Source organism: Leiobunum rupestre, chromosome 10 (genome assembly GCF_980474605.1).
Source record: "Leiobunum rupestre chromosome 10, qqLeiRupe1.1.hap1, whole genome shotgun sequence".
Classification (NCBI taxonomy): Eukaryota; Metazoa; Arthropoda; class Arachnida; order Opiliones; family Sclerosomatidae; genus Leiobunum; species Leiobunum rupestre.
The window spans coordinates 36,029,182-36,048,875 of NC_143393.1; the positions used below are offsets into that span (position 1 = coordinate 36,029,182).

Sequence of the window (19,694 nt, forward strand, 5' to 3'; positions counted from 1 at the left end):
TTTAGTAGCAATTATTTTGCAAAATATTGTAAATTTAAATCTTGAGCTATTTTTAAACTAGTAACGCTCAGTTACTGCGGAATGGAATAGCATCTGTAGCGAGGTTAGCTTTCCATTTAATTGCAGTTACTTTGCAAAATATTGGATGGTTAAATTTTGCGCTATTTTTAAATTAGTAACTCAGTTAATGCGGAATGTAATAGCATCTATAGCGAATCGCAATTACTTTGCAAAATATTGGACGTCTATAGCTTAAGATATAGGCGTCCAATATTTTGCAATTTTTGAATTAGTAACGCTCAGCTACTGCGAAATGTAATAGCATCTGTAGAGATGTTAGCTTTGTAGAATTCGAATTTCTATTAATTCGTTAACGCAACGAGAACTATAGCGTGTTATTTTTTTATAAAATGGAAAAACTAAGAACGCGTAAAAATGTATCGGCGAGCCGACGGTTTTAAGGAGATGTAATTTGCGCAATGTTTCTCGTGGTAATATAAAGAGCGTTTAATTGCGTGGCGGGCTGTCTCGTTTTCCAGTATATCTATAAAGTTTGAAATGTTTTCTGGGTCTCTCTCCGGCCGCCTTTGGACTCGAGTAAGTGTCGGGGTCTTTCGGCCAATCAATAGCCGTATCCAAGGACTGACGTCGGCGCTGACGTCAAGGCTTGTTCCTATAGTGACGGGAAGAGCGGGAAGGAGCACTAGGGGAAAGACGCTTCGAAGGGGAAGTTATTCTGTCGGAACGGGCCACCGGAGTTCACGAAAGGAGCGAATCGCGCTAGTGCCAGTGCGCCAGCTCGGGTTCATCTCCGCTGCCGGGACACGCCGCGATACGGATGAGACACCTTCCAGGAGCGCCTCGAATTTGCAGGAACAAATAACTTGAAATTCGCGGCGGGAACTTTCAACGAATTGCAAAAATTGGCCGACGCGGGTTGCGAAAGTTTAGCCAGACGATTAATTCCTCTGAAACTGGAAAAGGCAGCTCGCGGTGCGGGAAATGCACCGTGCAGGAGGCGAGTCGAGCCCCGGACCGATCGTCAAGTCCGCCGTGAAAGCGCGCCGTTTTTGAATCTCGGAATCGACGGTGCCGCGCTTTTGGAAGCGATCTTCTTCAGACGTTCGCGACCACAGAGCGTTGTATGTTTAAAAGACGAAAACGTTGTTTGGCGCAGGTTGGGGCTGAAGAGGGTGTCGCTGTCGGAAGGAGGCTGCACGTCCAGCCGGGTTATTGCTCTAGTCATTGTTCACGTCGTTTAGGATAGGCTCTAGATTTCAATATATATATTACCTTTCCACCCCCACACCTTTCATATGTACAAAACAAATGTATACATTTTAAATTGTTACGCGCGTTAAAAGCATCTATCGTACGTTTAAGAAAAAGCAAATTTAATTTACAAAAAATATATATATATATATAAAAAAATAAAAAATATTTTAGAAATATATTGTATAAAGCTATAGAACGACGGAATCATTGCTTTTAATGAAATTTCAAATTTAAATTTATCGTTTGTATAAAAAATAATTATATTTAAAAAAATCCCGTATAGTTTTTTCGTTGAGAAATTGTAATCCACTAATCGCAAGATAAAATGTTTCCCTCCCTCTGAGCTAGAAATTATCTAATCTTAAAACTCTGATACGTAATTTTCATCAAGAAAAGTTTGTAATTTTTTGTTAGTAACAGATAGGAAGCGAGAAACCGCGTATTTCTAGTGTCCCTTCTTTCTTGTACAGTTTAAAAGATATTTAACGAGCAGCGTATGTGATATTAACAAAAAAAACCCGCTAAATTATGAACAACTTCAACTGCCAAAAATAATCTCGAACAATCCTGCAAGCCCAAACGAATAACGTTTCGCGAATAGACATTCGAACACTTCTATTTTGATACAAACGCCGATAGACTATATTAGTGCCACCGACCAAATCATTGGATCATGTACCGAGATTCTCAGTATTACGGAGGACCGGGTCGTCCTCAACAGCAGCACCAACAGCCGCCGATGCATCCGGCCTCCAGGGGTGACCTTCATCCGCATCACCATCACCACCATCAGCATCCGCCGCCTCATCCGCACCACCCGCACGATCCCCACTACGCCGTGGCCTCGACGTCCAGCGCCCCTCCGCAGTACATTGACCCCTACTACCACCACGAAAGAGCCCGCTTGTTTAGGTAAGGCCACCGGCTCAACAGCCTTCTCACTGGCCCCACTGTTGTCTCGACCTTGCTCGTCACCTCTTCCCTCCGGTGGTGCGCCACTGCTCCTACCCTCTCTCGTACTTTTGCTGTTGTTGCTTACTAGCTCGTCTTTAAAGGTCACCCTTTATAGTTTAAGGTTAAGTTTATTTATATGATATATCTTGGATTCTGGCCTATTGTAGGTACCTAAGAATATAGGAGTATATAGCGTTAGCATCTCATACGTTGCGAGTAATAATCAGCTAGGCACCACCTTTGGCCTAAGTCATCAAGGCTACTTTTAAAGCCATTAATTCGGGTGGCCGGGTTACAATGCGTAGGAGGGTGGTGGTAAGCCCTTCATGCCACGCGAGCCAACAGCTCCCTACACTCACTATTACCGATAACTTCAACAAATGTTTATAGATGGGAAAACCCCTTAAAAGTACGCGAGGATGATAAGTTCAATCAGAAATCGTAAACCAATTGTCTTAAAATCTGACATTAACCTTTAAACGCTACAGCAATTTATACGGGTTTTTTCAAAAGGTTATGCAAAACATTTGAAGGAGTTGTAGGGGGTGAGTTGAGAAGTATGCCTGTTTTTTTAACTTTTTTCCCCATTTCCTACGATGGGTTAAAAGAGCGCCAGAGAGCTTCAAAGTGTGGCCTACTGGTCCCGTTGAAGTAGGCTGCAACAAGCGCAAAACCAAGCAGCAGGGACTTTAAATCGCTTTAAATACTGTTTGTTTACTTTTTTACGCTGGTTACCTCGATTTGTTTACAAAGTCCTTTTTTACCTATCACACGAACCCAAACATTAATGTTCGCATTTCCCTGCTGCTTGGTTTTGCGCTCGTTGCAGCCTACTTCCAGGGGCTAGTAGGCCACACTTTGATGCTCTCTGGCGCTCTTTTAACTTATCGTAGGAAAACGGGAAAAAAACAAGCATACTTATCAACTCACCCCCTACAACCACTTAAAATGTTTGCATAACCTTTTGAAACACCCTGTACATTAGAATTTATCTGAATGCAACTACAATGCCGACGAATTTTGGGGATTTTTTAACTATTGGGTGACGCGAAATAAATACATTTTAATGCTTCTATATTATTCGGTTTCGTAAGGCCTATGGCCCCCCCCCCCCCAAATACATCAAAATATGCACGTTTAGGCACCAAAATTTAATACGCGAAACTATAAAGTCCAGGGGGGCTGAAAAGATGGTAGTCACGTGACTTTGTGGAGAGCTGCAGTGACATCTATCCTAAGAAATACGTACTATTATGCATTTTATTTTGCTAATGGCGGTTTAAATTTTAATTATATTATTTAATTAATTTAAACCATTTTGTAATAGAAAGGTGTAAGTTAATTAGTTGTCCGCAGTATTTACTATATTTGGAAGGAATAATTTTTTCTTTACCGTCGCACGGCCAACTATGAACACGAGTTACCGAATCGAAGTTGGCAGTCACGTGATTTTGTTTTTCCATTTTAACAAGTGGGTTAAGACCAAATTTTCTTAATAGTTTCGCCTATTACCTCTGCCGCGTCAAGAAAAACGTTTAACATCGTATAATTAGAAGTAAGTGAACCGAAGTTATCGAAATAGCGATCAAAATCGGAGTTGCTTTTCCTTATGAAAATGATGAGAAAATCGAGTCCAATAAAAGCTAATTTCATTGGACGTGGTAAATTGCATTTGGGAATTGTTGGTATTGCTATTTATATTTATAAAAAAATTGTTTCATAAAAACAATTTTAAATTCGAGGTAAAAATTTAACTTCATAAGGAAAACGCCTCCAACATGGGGAGTATAGCAGTCTGATAACTTCGGTTCATTTACTTCTGGTATAATTTACAAATTAACTCATGATAGTAGGATACATTCGGGTACCTAAGAATATGGGAGTATAGCGTTAGCATCTGGTACCATCTTCGCATACTTCTTAGCTTCAATTTGTAAACATAGATGCCGATCGTGAAAATCTGACGAACTTTCTCCACAAAATATGCTCGCGTGGGGGTTATAAATCTTGGCTTTCCCTTTTTCTTGGTACCCGAATTCATTATTGGTCGTCAGGCGCAACAAGAGGGGGGGGGGGGTACAATTTACCGGGGCCCGTGCAGTCTAGGGACCCGTGTTTGTAGTCATTTCCAGTAGAACCACAATTTTAAAATGGACAACTTTATTTACGCAATGAAAACAGAATGAAAAACATATGTATGCATATATGCAGTTCAATACAACGACTAGTTTCGCATCTTCAGGTCTAAATTCTGGAGTGGCCGTGGAAGGAGTTTTCAACTTCGTCACATGATTGCACAGTGGGCGCGTCAAACAATTTTTTAACCAAAGTTTAGTATATTTTTTTCTCTACGGTGTTTTAGAATTTCCAAAGATTAGTAAATAAAGTTGTCAATTTTAAAATTGTGGTTATTATATACGTAAGTTGTCAACTTATTAATTTTAATCTCCAGTAGAAACTGCTCTCTTGGGGCCCGGAAATAATATTTTCCCTGGCCCGCTCTCGGCGACCCTGTTGGTAGTATACAGGGAGGTAGGTTTACTAGTAAAAGGCAACAAACGTGGCACGGGGATGGCAGAATCGGCGTGACACTGCTGAAAGGTGATAATTATCAGATACAGGAACTTGATTTTATTCGAGTAATAAACTTAGTTTGACTTTTAAAATTTTCCCCGTTATATTTAAAAAAAACCTGTAATGGCTCCGCCAGGGATAATCTTTTCTAGAATTATTGTAATACATATATCAGCAAATCCGGGCTCGTTGGATGATCGCTGTTTAGCGAATTTGTAAGGGTTTTACAGGGTTGTCACACGTCGGGGAATTTAAAGATGGACCTAAAAAGTCAGGGAATTTTAAAAAAAATTGTAAAAAGTCAGGGAAATTTCAGGGAATTAAATTTTATTTTGACACTTTTTAAGGTAATTTTACTCTAGATCTAATAGTAATAATAATAATAATCAGCTAGGCTAATACCCAAGGCACCACCTTAGGCCTAAGTCAGCTACGACTTTTAAAGCCATTAATTCAGGTGGCCGGGTTACGATGCGTAGGAGGGTGGTGGCAAGCCCTTCATGCCACGCGAGCCAACAGCCAATCTATGACAAATTCTATGATTATCATTTATTTCCTTGAAAGTGTATCTAATTTTTTCAACATTACAATGAAATTTTTACTGAACTATAGTGTTGTAAGTTGGAAAATGACCGTAGCCATTTTCCCGGAAAATTTTCCGTATTTTTGGTCTTGAAAAGTCAGGGAAAATCTCTTAAAATGATCAGGGAATAGTCAGGGAATTTTAATCTGAAAAATGTGGCAACCCTGTTTTAGGAAAATTACATAGACGCATTGCAAGCCCCTCCCCTCAAAAAACGCTTGGAAATCATTTAAAATTTTTATTCGGCCCTGATAAGTTGCCGAGGGGGTAAATATTTTGTACACCTGATTTCAATTTTCGTAAAATATACGGTGATTTCCAGTGATTTCTCATAATGTTTCGGTGATTTCCAGTGATTTCTCATAATGTTTCGGTGATTTCCAGTGATTTCTCATAATGTTTCGGTGATTTCCAGTGATTTCTCATAATGTTTCGGTGATTTCCAGTGATTTCTCATAATTTTTCGGTGATTTCCAGTGATTTCTCATAATGTTTCGGTGATTTCCAGTGATTTCTCATAATTTTTCGGTGATTTCCAGTGATTTCTCATAATTTTTCGGTGATTTCCAGTGATTATTTAAACTGATTTCCCGGGATTACCTTTGATTTGTACAACTGATTTCCCGGGATTACCTTTGATTTGTACAACTGATTACTTAAGTCTTCCATCTCGATAAAATAGGGTTTGTGAACGTTTCTTTGTCAAAATGAATAAACATGCAATTGTTGTGGGTTTTCTATCGCGAACTACTAATTGTTGTAAAAACTTGAGGTTAACGGTAATAGTTTGTGTAGGGAGCTGTTGGCTCGCGTGGCATGAAGGGTTTACCACCAACCTCGTACGCATTGAAACCCGGACACCTGAATTAATGGCTTTAAAAGTCGCTTGATGACTTAGGCCTATGGTGGTCCATTGGGTATTAGCTTAGACAATATTTATTAAGTAAGAAATTACGTTGTTTCGCGTTAATTCACAAAAGCCAACATTTTTTAAAAACTTCAATAGCCCATTGAATGGAGAAAATGTTTGCTTGAAGAGGCTTAACGCAAATATCTAACACGGTTTATACAAACCTGGAATAAGTTACAACAGGGAAATATCAAGGAATTAATTTCTTGACCAAAATATAAAAAAAATATTAGGGAATTTCGAATATTTATTATAATTCATAAATTCGGGAAAGTTAACAATGTAAGTGTATGAAGGGCTTTCAACCACCACCCTCCTACGCATTGTAACCCGGCCACACGAATAAAAGACCTTCAAAGTTGCTAGATGACGTGGGCTTAAGGTAATAGCCTAGCAAATTATTATTAATTATTGACTTAAATAAAGGAATACTTAACTTTCAATAAAGTTAGAAATCTTCATATCGTAGAAAACCGTTTAAAATATCATAATTTTGGGTTGTAATTCTTTTGTTCTGCTTAGCTACCTATAACCTATGCACGAGTAAATTCCATAGGAATTACACTCTAAACATTTTCCACCCCGGAAAGGCGGAAAAATCGAGCTCTTTGAAAAGTGTCTCGAACCTGCGAAAGTAAAAGTTTTTATTTTGAGATATACTTAGAGCGATAAGCGTAGCACGCTCAGCTTAATTTACTAATTATTTATAGTGCGGTGGCGGAGTGGTTAGCACTTTCGTCTCGCAGCATGAGGAGCCCGGTTCGATCCCAACTTGAGGCACTCGGTGAAAACTCGGAGCAACTCCTTCCGCGTTGAGTTTGCAAGTTCTCTCCCCACTGGTTAAAGGGGTTTTCCCCCGAGCTCTTCGGTTTCCACTTCCATAAAAACTTGTTGAGGTTAACCGTAATCGTGAGTGTAGGGAGCTGTTGGCTCGCGTGGCATGCGGGACTACCCTCCTACGCGTTGTAACCCGGCCACCTGAATTAATGGCTTTAAAAGTTGCTTGATGACATAGGCCTAAGGTGGTGCCTTGGGTATTAGCGTAGCTGATTATTAGTTTGAAACATAACGCAATTGACCTTGTTTACTGTAATAGGATGTGACGATCGGTCCGACCCGAAAGTCCCGCTCATTTTAACGCGTGACGTCCGTTGAGGAGCGTGCGAGAGCGATTTCCAATAGACCTTTCTATAAATTCCTAGTTAAACAGGCCAAACATAGCGCTACTTCAGTAGGACTTGCAAACTTATTTATTCTTTGGTTTTATAATTTTGCTTATGCTTATTTATATTTGATTGATATTTTCTGAAGCGTCACCCATAAAGCCGATTTCCAAAATATAGCTAAGGTAGCCTACGTGAAGATAGTATATTTCAAAATATAGTAAGTCCAAAACTGAACTATTTATAAAATCAATGAGATATAGTTAATTAACAATTTCTAGTGGTTGTTTAAAACTATAACCGTTCAATGAGTAGGATTGTAATTAAAAATCCACTTTTTATCCAGACAACTAGGTTGGCACGTTTGCCAGAGAATCCGTTTTTGAGCCTCCCTGGTTCATGAAAAATCGACCCAAACCTTCTGCTTCTCTATACGCAAAAGGAAATAGCCACATAAGTAGTATTTTATAGAATGGTCTATTGATAAATGCTGTTTCTAAGATATGAATTTTAGGGGTAATTTTGGGGCGAAATTTTATTATCTTTCCTTAAAGATACGTAGTACTTCATCCGAAAATCTATTTCCATAAGATTTTCAAACCCAATGGACGCTTCAATAAAAGATACTCGGTTTCTACTCCCCTCTCCAAATTCTTCTGGGAAGGAGCTATTTCCGGTCGGTCGGTTAAACGGTTAGAATGGCTAGCCACAGAGTCATATTTAAGCCAATTGGAGACGCGTTTTTGCCCTCATTAGAATTTTGCGTCAGATAAGAAACGCGTCGGCTCACGTGTATAAGGAACATACTAATGTTCATTTTCGATAATATATTTGAAGATAAAATATATAATGTTACTAAAACTAAGTATAAGAAGATTTTATTATTATTATTATTATTATCATCCTCTTATGGTATAAATAATTAAAATTATATGTAATATTTTTATAATACCAGGCAATTTTAAAGCTTCTCATGGAGGCAGAGTTAATTCATTTCGTATAAAATTATCTTTTGGAAAAAGATGAAAACTCATTCCTTTAGAACTAAACATATTACTTTTGCAGTACGGTATGCAACAAGTGTTTCCTTTTAACCAGGTAATTTTTTTGGCATGTTAAGGCTTAGCAAAAAACCGATGTTACGTTCGAGAAAAGTTTCCAGCTTTCTAATATTTCAACAAGCACTATATAAATAATAACATAGTAACTCATGAGTCCTGGCTGTCGGAAATATTACTTCTTGGCAATTTCTGGGAAGATGTTTTATTTAAGCGCCTATTCCGTTGATGATGATATGTCTAATACAATAAAGCATTAATAATTGGCGAGGGGGTAGCCACTTCGAAAAAAACTGTAAATAAGATTTCTGATTTCTAAATATTTCAGTTTATTTTTCTAGATTTCCAAAATTTCTTTGGATTTCTCTAGATTTCTCGAGATTTTTAATTTCTTCTGTATAGTGCTCGCTCTGTTATCGGCCGTTTAAATGTCAGAGGTGTTCCGCTCTCCCTCCGCCCCAGCAGTCCAGTCTGGCAACTCATTTTACCCGAAGCCTTAAGATTTTGGCCCACTTAAATCTTTCATTTTTCTGATTGCGGAAAATTCGACCTTTAAAGGAGGCGTAACGTTGAAACCCTCGCATCGCAAATTGTTCTTCAAGATTATAATAATTAGTTAATAAATATTTTATCCGTATCAATTTAATTAATGGTAATAATTCCCTATAATTAGTGAAACCTCTATTGGATACACCCGAGCAACTCGGTGTATCGGCGGGATTTTCAGTGCATTACTGGTGTATTACTAAAACCCACTTACGCGACTCTGTTTCATTTCTATTAGAAATTACGTTCATTTCGTAACAATTTCAGTCTTTTGCGGGTCAGGGATGGCTTAGATTTATAAATTTAAATAATTGAATATGCGAACTTATGTAGCCAAAAGCGACCCTGCTGGCTTTTGTGCTATGAATTTACTTGGTTTTTACAGGTTTCTGAATTTTGACGTTAATTAAAACAGGGTTGCCACGCGTCAGGGAAATCAGGGAAAAGTCAGGAAATTTAAAAATGGGCCTAAAAAGTCAGGGAAATGTCAGGGAATTTTAAGAATTGGTAAAAATCCAGGGAAAAGTCAGGGAATTCAATTTTATCTGGGCACTTTTTGAAGGTAATTTTACTCTAGATGTATGACAAATTCCACGATTATCATTTATTTCCTTGAAAGTTTGGCTAATTTTTTCAACATTGCAATAACCTTTTTACTGAAATATAAGTTCATCTAAATTTATAAACTGCTGATAAAAGTAAAATATAAAAGAAAAAATTTGGCCTTAATAAGTCAGGGAAAATCTCTTAAAATGGTCAGGGAATAGTCAGGGAATTTGAATCTGAAAATTTCGTGGCAACCCTGTAAAAGTTCGTTTGTTCTTGTTAGTAATATTAGGCAAGGTACAGAGAGCGGGCCCAGGCCCTAGTAAAACCATAATTTCAGGCCTTAATAGCGTTGTAGCAATGCAAAATAATAATAATAATCATTTCGGGGATAAGTTAGGGATTCCCCCCTTTATAATCATTTTGTTCAGTTGTCAAAATGAAGATTTCGACCACCTTCATTTAAATATTCGCCAAGTGAGTCTAGAATTGGCAATATCAATTTTATCATGACTATCCCCTAGATGATATTTAGTTGATCAACAGAACGTAAATGAATTCTCCGGCTTTGTACAAGACTATGAGGTCGCCTCTCTAGATTCCGATTGGATTATCTCAAAAATAGCGTATACAGGGTGCTACTGATAAGTATATGTCAAATTTTTGGGCGTGTTCTTTTGGTCCTAATGAATCAAAAATGTCGTATGAACAAACAGCGAAATAGCCAGTAATGCGAAGTTCGGTATTCGGTCTTGAACCCAATGGTTCCCATTTATTTATTTATTTTTTAACGGTGAAGCGATGAACACAATAGCAAATACCAAAAGTTTATTATTGAACTAGCAGAAGTGTGCTAAATCCTACAATGATTTTATTAATGCCAAGTTCCATTATTTTAAAGAATAAGTTTAATCAACACTGTTAAACATAATCAGAAATTTTGGAAAAAAGCAACTTGTACGAGGTGAATGCCCATTAGAAGTATTTTCCTCGATGGATACTGGGATAGTGCTTTTCATTTTGGAAAGTGCGCAAAAGCGGAATGCGAGTGTTAAGGAAACTGAATGGTACTTTTACTGTTGAATACGCGAAATGGTACTTGCGAATGCTTACAATTTCTTCCTTTCAGTAATAATTGTTTTTTTTATGTTGAAACGATTATGACCATAACCGGTGTCATCAATAGACTTAATATTAAGTGTCATAAGTCCTACAATAGATTTAATAACACTTGGATAAAGTTTTTAACGAACCGACAATAATGATAATTAATTGGAATTGAAGTTACAAACGAGGGGTAAGACAGTCTCAGATAATCTGTACACAGAGTTCGTGCACTTAGCACTGTTAAAGGTACGTATTTTCAAGAGTTCGCGAGTTCCATTTAGCACTGTCAAAGGTACGGCAGTGTACACAGAGTTCGCAGAGTGTCTTACCCCTCGGTTACAAATGCAAGTTTCTGTTTTATTGATAACATTACAAAAATTGTTCAAAATGGCCACCTCCGGCTCTAATACCGGCACGAGCTCATTGAACAAACGATTCTCGAACTCTTGCAAGATTGAAACTGTGTTGCGGATAGTTTCACAGCCATCGTTTATGCGTCGTCAACGGCCCGAATTTGTCTTGTAAACTAAGTCTTTAAGATAGCCCCGGAGGAAAACGTCGCGTGGGTTACATCGTGCTGGCCACAAAACTGGTCCACCACGACCTATCCACCTTAAAGGCAAAGTCGCGTCAAGATGAGCTCTTACGTCCCGGCCAAGTTTCAATATTTCAAAGATTAGAGTTTAATCGACACTGTTACACAAGATCAGAAATTTTGGAAATAAGCAACTTGTACGAGGCGAATGCCAATTCAAAGTATTTTCCTTAGTGCATGCTGGGATAGTGCCATTTACTTTGGAAAGTGCGCAAAAGCGGAATAAGAGTGTTAAGGAAACTGTGGAAGACACGGAATGGTACTAATACAGTTTGATTTGTGTAAAGCCTGACCATTTAGCCTAGGCGGAAGAAACAAATTCCACTAACAATACCACACCAAACGTTTTTGCCTAAGCTGTACTTCATGTGACCTAACAGTAGTTGTGTAGGCTTTATCTAACTTTATCTCCTCTGAACGCATTAGGTCAGGGGATCCATTTATATTTCGTTATTTATTTTTTTTGAAATTCAGAAAGGCCTTTTAGAATTTGTTCTTTACTATTAAAGGTAGGGTGCTTTTTGAAGAACAAAATAAACTGCTGTATCGGAAATTCATTATTTTGTATCCAAATTTAAGTATGGCGCATTTGACTAATTCTGAGTACGCGGACATGCACCTAAGATACGGGGAGGCTCAGGGAAATGGTGTAGAAGACCAAAGATTGTACCGAGTACAGTTCCCTCAAAGATAGTTACCAGATCGACGCGCATTTGCTGCTGTTGAGATAACCAGGACAAACTGGTGAGAGAGTGCAAAACGTACCAGAAAACCTTGAACAGCTACTTACACCAATTTGTTTCAACTAGTTTTTGATTAAAACGTTATTCGAAATGATTCGTCTTGCCTTTTAGTTAAGTAAATTACTTTACCAACGTTGATTTACACAATTTAGTTCTTACCATTGTCGAAAACGATCCTGGAACAAGCACCCGGCGAGTCGGGAGACAATTGGGTGTAAATCACGTTGTGGTTTGGCGTCTTCTGCATGGTCATCAATTTCACCCGTATCACCTTCAAAAAAGGTTCAAGCTCTGAACGACGCGACTATCCTAGGCGAGTTGACTTTTCTCAGTGGTTTGTTGACCATCGGTTCTCGAGTATTATGTTAACAGCCGATGGAGATAATTTTTCCTGTGATGGTATTCTCGACCTGCACAACACTTACCAGTGGTCAAGATAACCCCCACGAGATTAGTTAGATATCATCAAGTGCAGCTCAGCTTAAATGTGTGGTATTGTTGGTGACCATATAGTTAGTCCTTTTTTTCTTCCGCCTTGGTTGAATGGTCAGGCATACTTACACAGGGTTGCCACGATACCTGGAATTCCTGGAAAAGTCGGGGAATTTGAATATGGGTATAAAAATCAGGGAAAAGTCGGGGAATTTAATTTTGGTTGCAAATAGAAAACTTTTACTAAAATATAGGTAAAATAATAGAACACTTTTACTAAAATATAGGTAAAATAATAGAAAATCTTGGCATAAAATAAGTCGGGGAAAATCTCCAGAGATGGTCAGGGAAAACCTGGAAAAGTCAGGGAATTTGATTGTGAAAAAACTGTGACAACCCTGTTACAATTTCTGCAAGATAATTTACCCGAGCTACTCGAAGACATGAAGTTTGTTCGATGAGCTCGTGCCTGTATTAGAGCCGGAGGTGGCCATTTTAAACAATTTTTGTAATGTTTTAATTAAAAGCAATTTGCATTTCAAACTTCAATCCCAAGTAATTACAATTAATGTCGGTTCGTTAAAAACTGTATCTAAGTGTTATTAAATCCATAGTAGGACTTATGACACTTAACACTAAGTCTATTAATGACACCAGTTATGGTCATAATCGTTTCACCATTAAAAAACCAATTATTACTGAAAGGAAGCAATTGTAAGCATTCGCAAGTACCATTTTGCGTATTGAACACTAACAAGTACCATTCCGTTTCCTTAACACTCTCATTCCGCTCTTGCGCGCTTGTCAAAATGAAAAGCACTATCACAGCATCCCAGGGTTGGCACAATTTTGCCAAGGGCGGAAAAAACCGGGTGAAAAAAAAAAATAGATTTTTCCGCGGTTTTTTCCACTTATTGTTTTCCTGTTAAAAACAGTGTGGAAAATCGTACTTCCATGGTTTTTTCCACCTCTAGTGGTATTTAAATTCCATAAAAAATAAATAATAAAAGCAGTATATTCTTCTATTCTCTCTTCTTCTGGCCTTTTTTCATCTCTCCTATTTGCAATGATCAAATTAGTCACTTAATAGATATATCAATGATTAATTTAGCATGAAAAGAGCTTTTTCCACTTTTTTTCTGGTTTTTGCCAACCTTGCAGCATCCATCGGGGAAAGTACTTTGAATTGGCATTCACCTCGTACAAGTTGCTTATTTCCAAAATTTCTGATTATGTTTAACAGTGTCGATTAAACTAGATTCTTTAAAATAATTGAACTTGGCACGAATAAAATCATTGTAGGATTTAGCACACTTCTGCTAGTTCAATAATGAACTTTTAGCATTGGTTTTGGAGCCCCGGTTTTTGTGGGCCTAAAACTTTGGAACAGAGCATTTTAGGACCCATGTTCATAAGAAATTTTTGACTCATTGGGAACCAAAGAAACTCTTTAAAATTTACGACACATTTACCCGTAACATCGTGTATAACGTTCTTTCACAATTCTTTCTCTACTTATACATTTCCATTGATAAAATTTCCTCGATAAGGGTTCGGATTGCAATAAAAATATCGATATGGAACCATGCCAGAGTACTACAGCCTATTACCAAGTATACTCTCTGCATGGACTAATTAACACAGGGACAAACCGTTCCCATGTTATTCCTATAGGGAGCTCCGAAAGACCCTTGTTAAATGCTCTTCCTCTTTTTATCCCCCCCGGCAGAATTTTACTCGGGTCAAAACGTCACAAAAAGGAAACGGCTACCACCATCTAGTAGTTTTAATATCACTTCTGAATTTTGAAAAAGTAGCAGACGGTTCTATCTCAGGTTTTACAACGGTCTTTTTTTGCTGCAATAATATGTTTTATGATCGTTTTTTAGCATTAGATTATATTTTTATTGGGAAAAATGAAAAACTCTGTAAATCTTGTAAAAGTTATTAAAGATACAGCATATGAGTGGAGTTTTTTAAACCATTCTCTAAACCCTAAATCATCATCATCATCTACAAAATAAAATCAATATTACAATAGCTAAATTTTGAAATTGATAGCGATAAAAAGGCTGTTTATTAAGCCTTGGTAAACACTTACCAAAAACAAAATCGACATCCAATTCATTTTTTCCCTTTTTTAAGTGGAGAAATAAACATCGCTTCATACGTTTATGAAGAAAAAATCATTTTATATTTAGTTCAAATTAAGAAGGACAATTCATGGATTAATCCATGGACAATTATAACTAATTTAAATCCGAAAAACGAAAGTGTACGCACCACAACGTGGTAGCCACATGGACTAGCTTTATGTTCATCCCCCCCTTTACTCATCCCCGTTTGACCCTAGTTTTCCGTTAGTTCTTAACTATACCGCCAGAGCGCACATTTAACAATCGCCCGAAGCAAATATTCGGGAACGGGGTGTCCCTGTGTTAATTAGTCCATGCTCTCTGCCTATATTCAATTTAAAATGATTTATGTACAGCTAATTTAAAAAATCCTGGAATGCTTTTTAAGTATTTAATTTATAAAAATAAATATTTCATTTTGGATTTTTAAGTTTAGTCACAAACATAAAAAATCCCTATAACCCACTTTAAAATCATGTTAATTCTTTAATTTCATCCATTTTTTTGCAGGTTATATAATAGCGAAAATATATGTATTTAACATGGTAATTTTCGGAACTAGTTGAAACCATTTTGGTAATTTTCGGAACTAGTTGAAACCATTTTGGTAATTTTCGGAACTAGTTGAAACCATTTTGGTAATTTTCGGAACTAGTTGAAACCATTTTGGTAATTTTCGGAACTAGTTGAAACCATTTTGGTAATTTTCGGAACTAGTTGAAACCATTTTGGTAATTTTCGGAACTAGTTGAAACCATTTTGGTAATTTTCGGAACTAGTTGAAACCATTTTGGTAATTTTCGGAACTAGTTGAAACCATTTTGGTAATTTTCGGAACTAGTTGAAACCATTTTGGTAATTTTCGGAACTAGTTGAAACCATTTTGGTAATTTTCGGAACTAGTTGAAACCATTTTGGTAATTTTCGGAACTAGTTGAAACCATTTTGGTAATTTTCGGAACTAGTTGAAACCATTTTGGTAATTTTCGGAACTAGTTGAAACCATTTTGGTAATTTTCGGAACTAGTTGAAACCATTTTGGTAATTTTCGGAACTAGTTGAAACCATTTTGGTAATTTTCGGAACTAGTTGAAACCATTTTGGTAATTTTCGGAACTAGTTGAAACCATTTTGGTAATTTTCGGAACTAGTTGAAACCATTTTGGTAATTTTCGGAACTAGTTGAAACCATTTTGGTAATTTTCGGAACTAGTTGAAACCATTTTGGTAATTTTCGGAACTAGTTGAAACCATTTTGGTAATTTTCGGAACTAGTTGAAACCATTTTGGTAATTTTCGGAACTAGTTGAAAATCCCGGTTATACCAGATATTCCTTGACCTGGGAAAGTCGGGGAATTTGAATGTGAAGCCAGTTTGAACGATATTCATGGCTTTGTCATCTAGAACGTAAGGGGCGTGCCTTTTTTAAATTACACTCGAAAAGATAATTTCATTAGCTGTTCAACTTATAATTTTTGGGTCAAAGTTGTAAATTTAATTTCTAATATTTGACCAGTGCTAAAGCTCTTGATACCAGTTTCAAGAGCCAGACATATTTTAAACACATTATCCCTGAGAGCTGAAAGCCGAGTTGGGTTTTGCACCCATCCCTGAGAGCTGAAAGCCGAGTTGGGTTTTGCGCCCATCCCTGAGAGCTGAAAGCCGAGTTGGGTTTTGCGCCCATCCCTGAGAGCTGAAAGCCGAGTTGGGTTTTGCGCCCATCCCTGAGAGCTGAAAGCCGAGTTGGGTTTTGCGCCCATCCCTGAGAGCTGAAAGCCGAGTTGGGTTTTGCGCCCATCCCTGAGAGCTGAAAGCCGAGTTGGGTTTTGCGCCCATCCCTGAGAGCTGAAAGCCGAGTTGGGTTTTGCGCCCATCCCTGAGAGCTGAAAGCCGAGTTGGGTTTTGCGCCCATCCCTGAGAGCTGAAAGCCGAGTTGGGTTTTGCGCCCATCCCTGAGAGCTGAAAGCCGAGTTGGGTTTTGCGCCCATCCCTGAGAGCTGAAAGCCGAGTTGGGTTTTGCGCCCATCCCTGAGAGCTGAAAGCCGAGTTGGGTTTTGCGCCCATCCCTGAGAGCTGAAAGCCGAGTTGGGTTTTGCGCCCATCCCTGAGAGCTGAAAGCCGAGTTGGGTTTTGCGCCCATCCCTGAGAGCTGAAAGCCGAGTTGGGTTTTGCGCCCATCCCTGAGAGCTGAAAGCCGAGTTGGGTTTTGCGCCCATCCCTGAGAGCTGAAAGCCGAGTTGGGTTTTGCGCCCATCCCTGAGAGCTGAAAGCCGAGTTGGGTTTTGCGCCCATCCCTGAGAGCTGAAAGCCGAGTTGGGTTTTGCGCCCATCCCTGAGAGCTGAAAGCCGAGTTGGGTTTTGCGCCCATCCCTGAGAGCTGAAAGCCGAGTTGGGTTTTGCGCCCATCCCTGAGAGCTGAAAGCCGAGTTGGGTTTTGCGCCCATCCCTGAGAGCTGAAAGCCGAGTTGGGTTTTGCGCCCATCCCTGAGAGCTGAAAGCCGAGTTGGGTTTTGCGCCCATCCCTGAGAGCTGAAAGCCGAGTTGGGTTTTGCGCCCATCCCTGAGAGCTGAAAGCCGAGTTGGGTTTTGCGCCCATCCCTGAGAGCTGAAAGCCGAGTTGGGTTTTGCGCCCATCCCTGAGAGCTGAAAGCCGAGTTGGGTTTTGCGCCCATCCCTGAGAGCTGAAAGCCGAGTTGGGTTTTGCGCCCATCCCTGAGAGCTGAAAGCCGAGTTGGGTTTTGCGCCCATCCCTGAGACCTAAAAGCCGAGTTGGGTTTTGCGCCCATCCCTGAGACCTAAAAGCCGAGTTGGGTTTTGCGCCCATCCCTGAGACCTAAAAGCCGAATTGAGTTTTGCGCCCATCCCTGAGACCTAAAAGCCGAATTGAGTTTTGCGCCCATCCCTGAGACCTAAAAGCCGAATTGAGTTTTGCGCCCATCCCTGAGAGCTGAAAGCCGAGTTGGGTTTTGCGCCCATCCCTGAGAGCTGAAAGCCGAGTTGGGTTTTGCGCCCATCCCTGAGAGCTGAAAGCCGAGTTGGGTTTTGCGCCCATCCCTGAGAGCTGAAAGCCGAGTTGGGTTTTGCGCCCATCCCTGAGAGCTGAAAGCCGAGTTGGGTTTTGCGCCCATCCCTGAGAGCTGAAAGCCGAGTTGGGTTTTGCGCCCATCCCTGAGAGCTGAAAGCCGAGTTGGGTTTTGCGCCCATCCCTGAGAGCTGAAAGCCGAGTTGGGTTTTGCGCCCATCCCTGAGAGCTGAAAGCCGAGTTGGGTTTTGCGCCCATCCCTGAGAGCTGAAAGCCGAGTTGGGTTTTGCGCCCATCCCTGAGAGCTGAAAGCCGAGTTGGGTTTTGCGCCCATCCCTGAGAGCTGAAAGCCGAGTTGGGTTTTGCGCCCATCCCTGAGAGCTGAAAGCCGAGTTGGGTTTTGCGCCCATCCCTGAGAGCTGAAAGCCGAGTTGGGTTTTGCGCCCATCCCTGAGAGCTGAAAGCCGAGTTGGGTTTTGCGCCCATCCCTGAGAGCTGAAAGCCGAGTTGGGTTTTGCGCCCATCCCTGAGAGCTGAAAGCCGAGTTGGGTTTTGCGCCCATCCCTGAGAGCTGAAAGCCGAGTTGGGTTTTGCGCCCATCCCTGAGAGCTGAAAGCCGAGTTGGGTTTTGCGCCCATCCCTGAGAGCTGAAAGCCGAGTTGGGTTTTGCGCCCATCCCTGAGACCTAAAAGCCGAGTTGGGTTTTGCGCCCATCCCTGAGACCTAAAAGCCGAGTTGGGTTTTGCGCCCATCCCTGAGACCTAAAAGCCGAGTTGGGTTTTGCGCCCATCCCTGAGACCTAAAAGCCGAATTGAGTTTTGCGCCCATCCCTGAGACCTAAAAGCCGAATTGAGTTTTGCGCCCATCCCTGAGACCTAAAAGCCGAATTGAGTTTTGCGCCCATCCCTGAGAGCTGAAAGCCGAGTTGGGTTTTGCGCCCATCCCTGAGAGCTGAAAGCCGAGTTGGGTTTTGCGCCCATCCCTGAGAGCTGAAAGCCGAGTTGGGTTTTGCGCCCATCCCTGAGAGCTGAAAGCCGAGTTGGGTTTTGCGCCCATCCCTGAGAGCTGAAAGCCGAGTTGGGTTTTGCGCCCATCCCTGAGAGCTGAAAGCCGAGTTGGGTTTTGCGCCCATCCCTGAGAGCTGAAAGCCGAGTTGGGTTTTGCGCCCATCCCTGAGAGCTGAAAGCCGAGTTGGGTTTTGCGCCCATCCCTGAGAGCTGAAAGCCGAGTTGGGTTTTGCGCCCATCCCTGAGAGCTGAAAGCCGAGTTGGGTTTTGCGCCCATCCCTGAGAGCTGAAAGCCGAGTTGGGTTTTGCGCCCATCCCTGAGAGCTGAAAGCCGAGTTGGGTTTTGCGCCCATCCCTGAGAGCTGAAAGCCGAGTTGGGTTTTGCGCCCATCCCTGAGAGCTGAAAGCCGAGTTGGGTTTTGCGCCCATCCCTGAGAGCTGAAAGCCGAGTTGGGTTTTGCGCCCATCCCTGAGAGCTGAAAGCCGAGTTGGGTTTTGCGCCCATCCCTGAGAGCTGAAAGCCGAGTTGGGTTTTGCGCCCATCCCTGAGACCTAAAAGCCGAGTTGGGTTTTGCGCCCATCCCTGAGACCTAAAAGCCGAATTGAGTTTTGCGCCCATCCCTGAGACCTAAAAGCCGAATTGAGTTTTGCGCCCATCCCTGAGACCTAAAAGCCGAATTGAGTTTTGCGCCCATCCCTGAGACCTAAAAGCCGAATTGAGTTTTGCACACTCCCCTTGTGCCATTGATTCTTTTGAGATGACGATCTGGGTTCGCAGACAACACGTTTGGGCCGGAAACTGAGCCGGGAATCCGGTACCGGGGCCCGTGCCGCCTGAGGGACTGTTTTGTAGAAGCCAGGTATCTTTCTCAATATTTATCTACCCGAAAATGTAGACTAGTAAGGCTCTCGTGGGACCCGGAATTATTAGCCTGTGGAATATATATTTCACGAGATTTTATGAGTATATAATTATAATTAGGCACTCGGCAGCATACCGTAGATAATACGTCACTCATGCTTTTTCCAATTGGAAAAAAGCA

At 40.5% G+C, this 19,694-nt stretch overlaps 1 protein-coding gene across 4 annotated transcripts in view; it reads left to right on the forward strand.

Annotated features, from left to right (window-relative positions):
• The window catches only part of Imp (IGF-II mRNA-binding protein), a 72,570-nt gene that overhangs the window by 27,777 nt on the left and 25,099 nt on the right, over nt 1-19,694 (forward strand). For 2 of the 4 annotated variants that reach the window (XM_090161424.1, XM_090161425.1), the window contains exon 1: nt 1,943-2,187. The exons of the other annotated variants lie outside the window; for them this stretch is intronic. In XM_090161424.1, coding sequence (XP_090017550.1) covers nt 1,949-2,187 — 239 coding nt within the window. In that variant the 5' untranslated portion in view covers nt 1,943-1,948. Of the gene's footprint in view, nt 1-1,942; nt 2,188-19,694 lie in introns of those variants that run through there. 4 annotated transcript variants of the gene reach the window in all.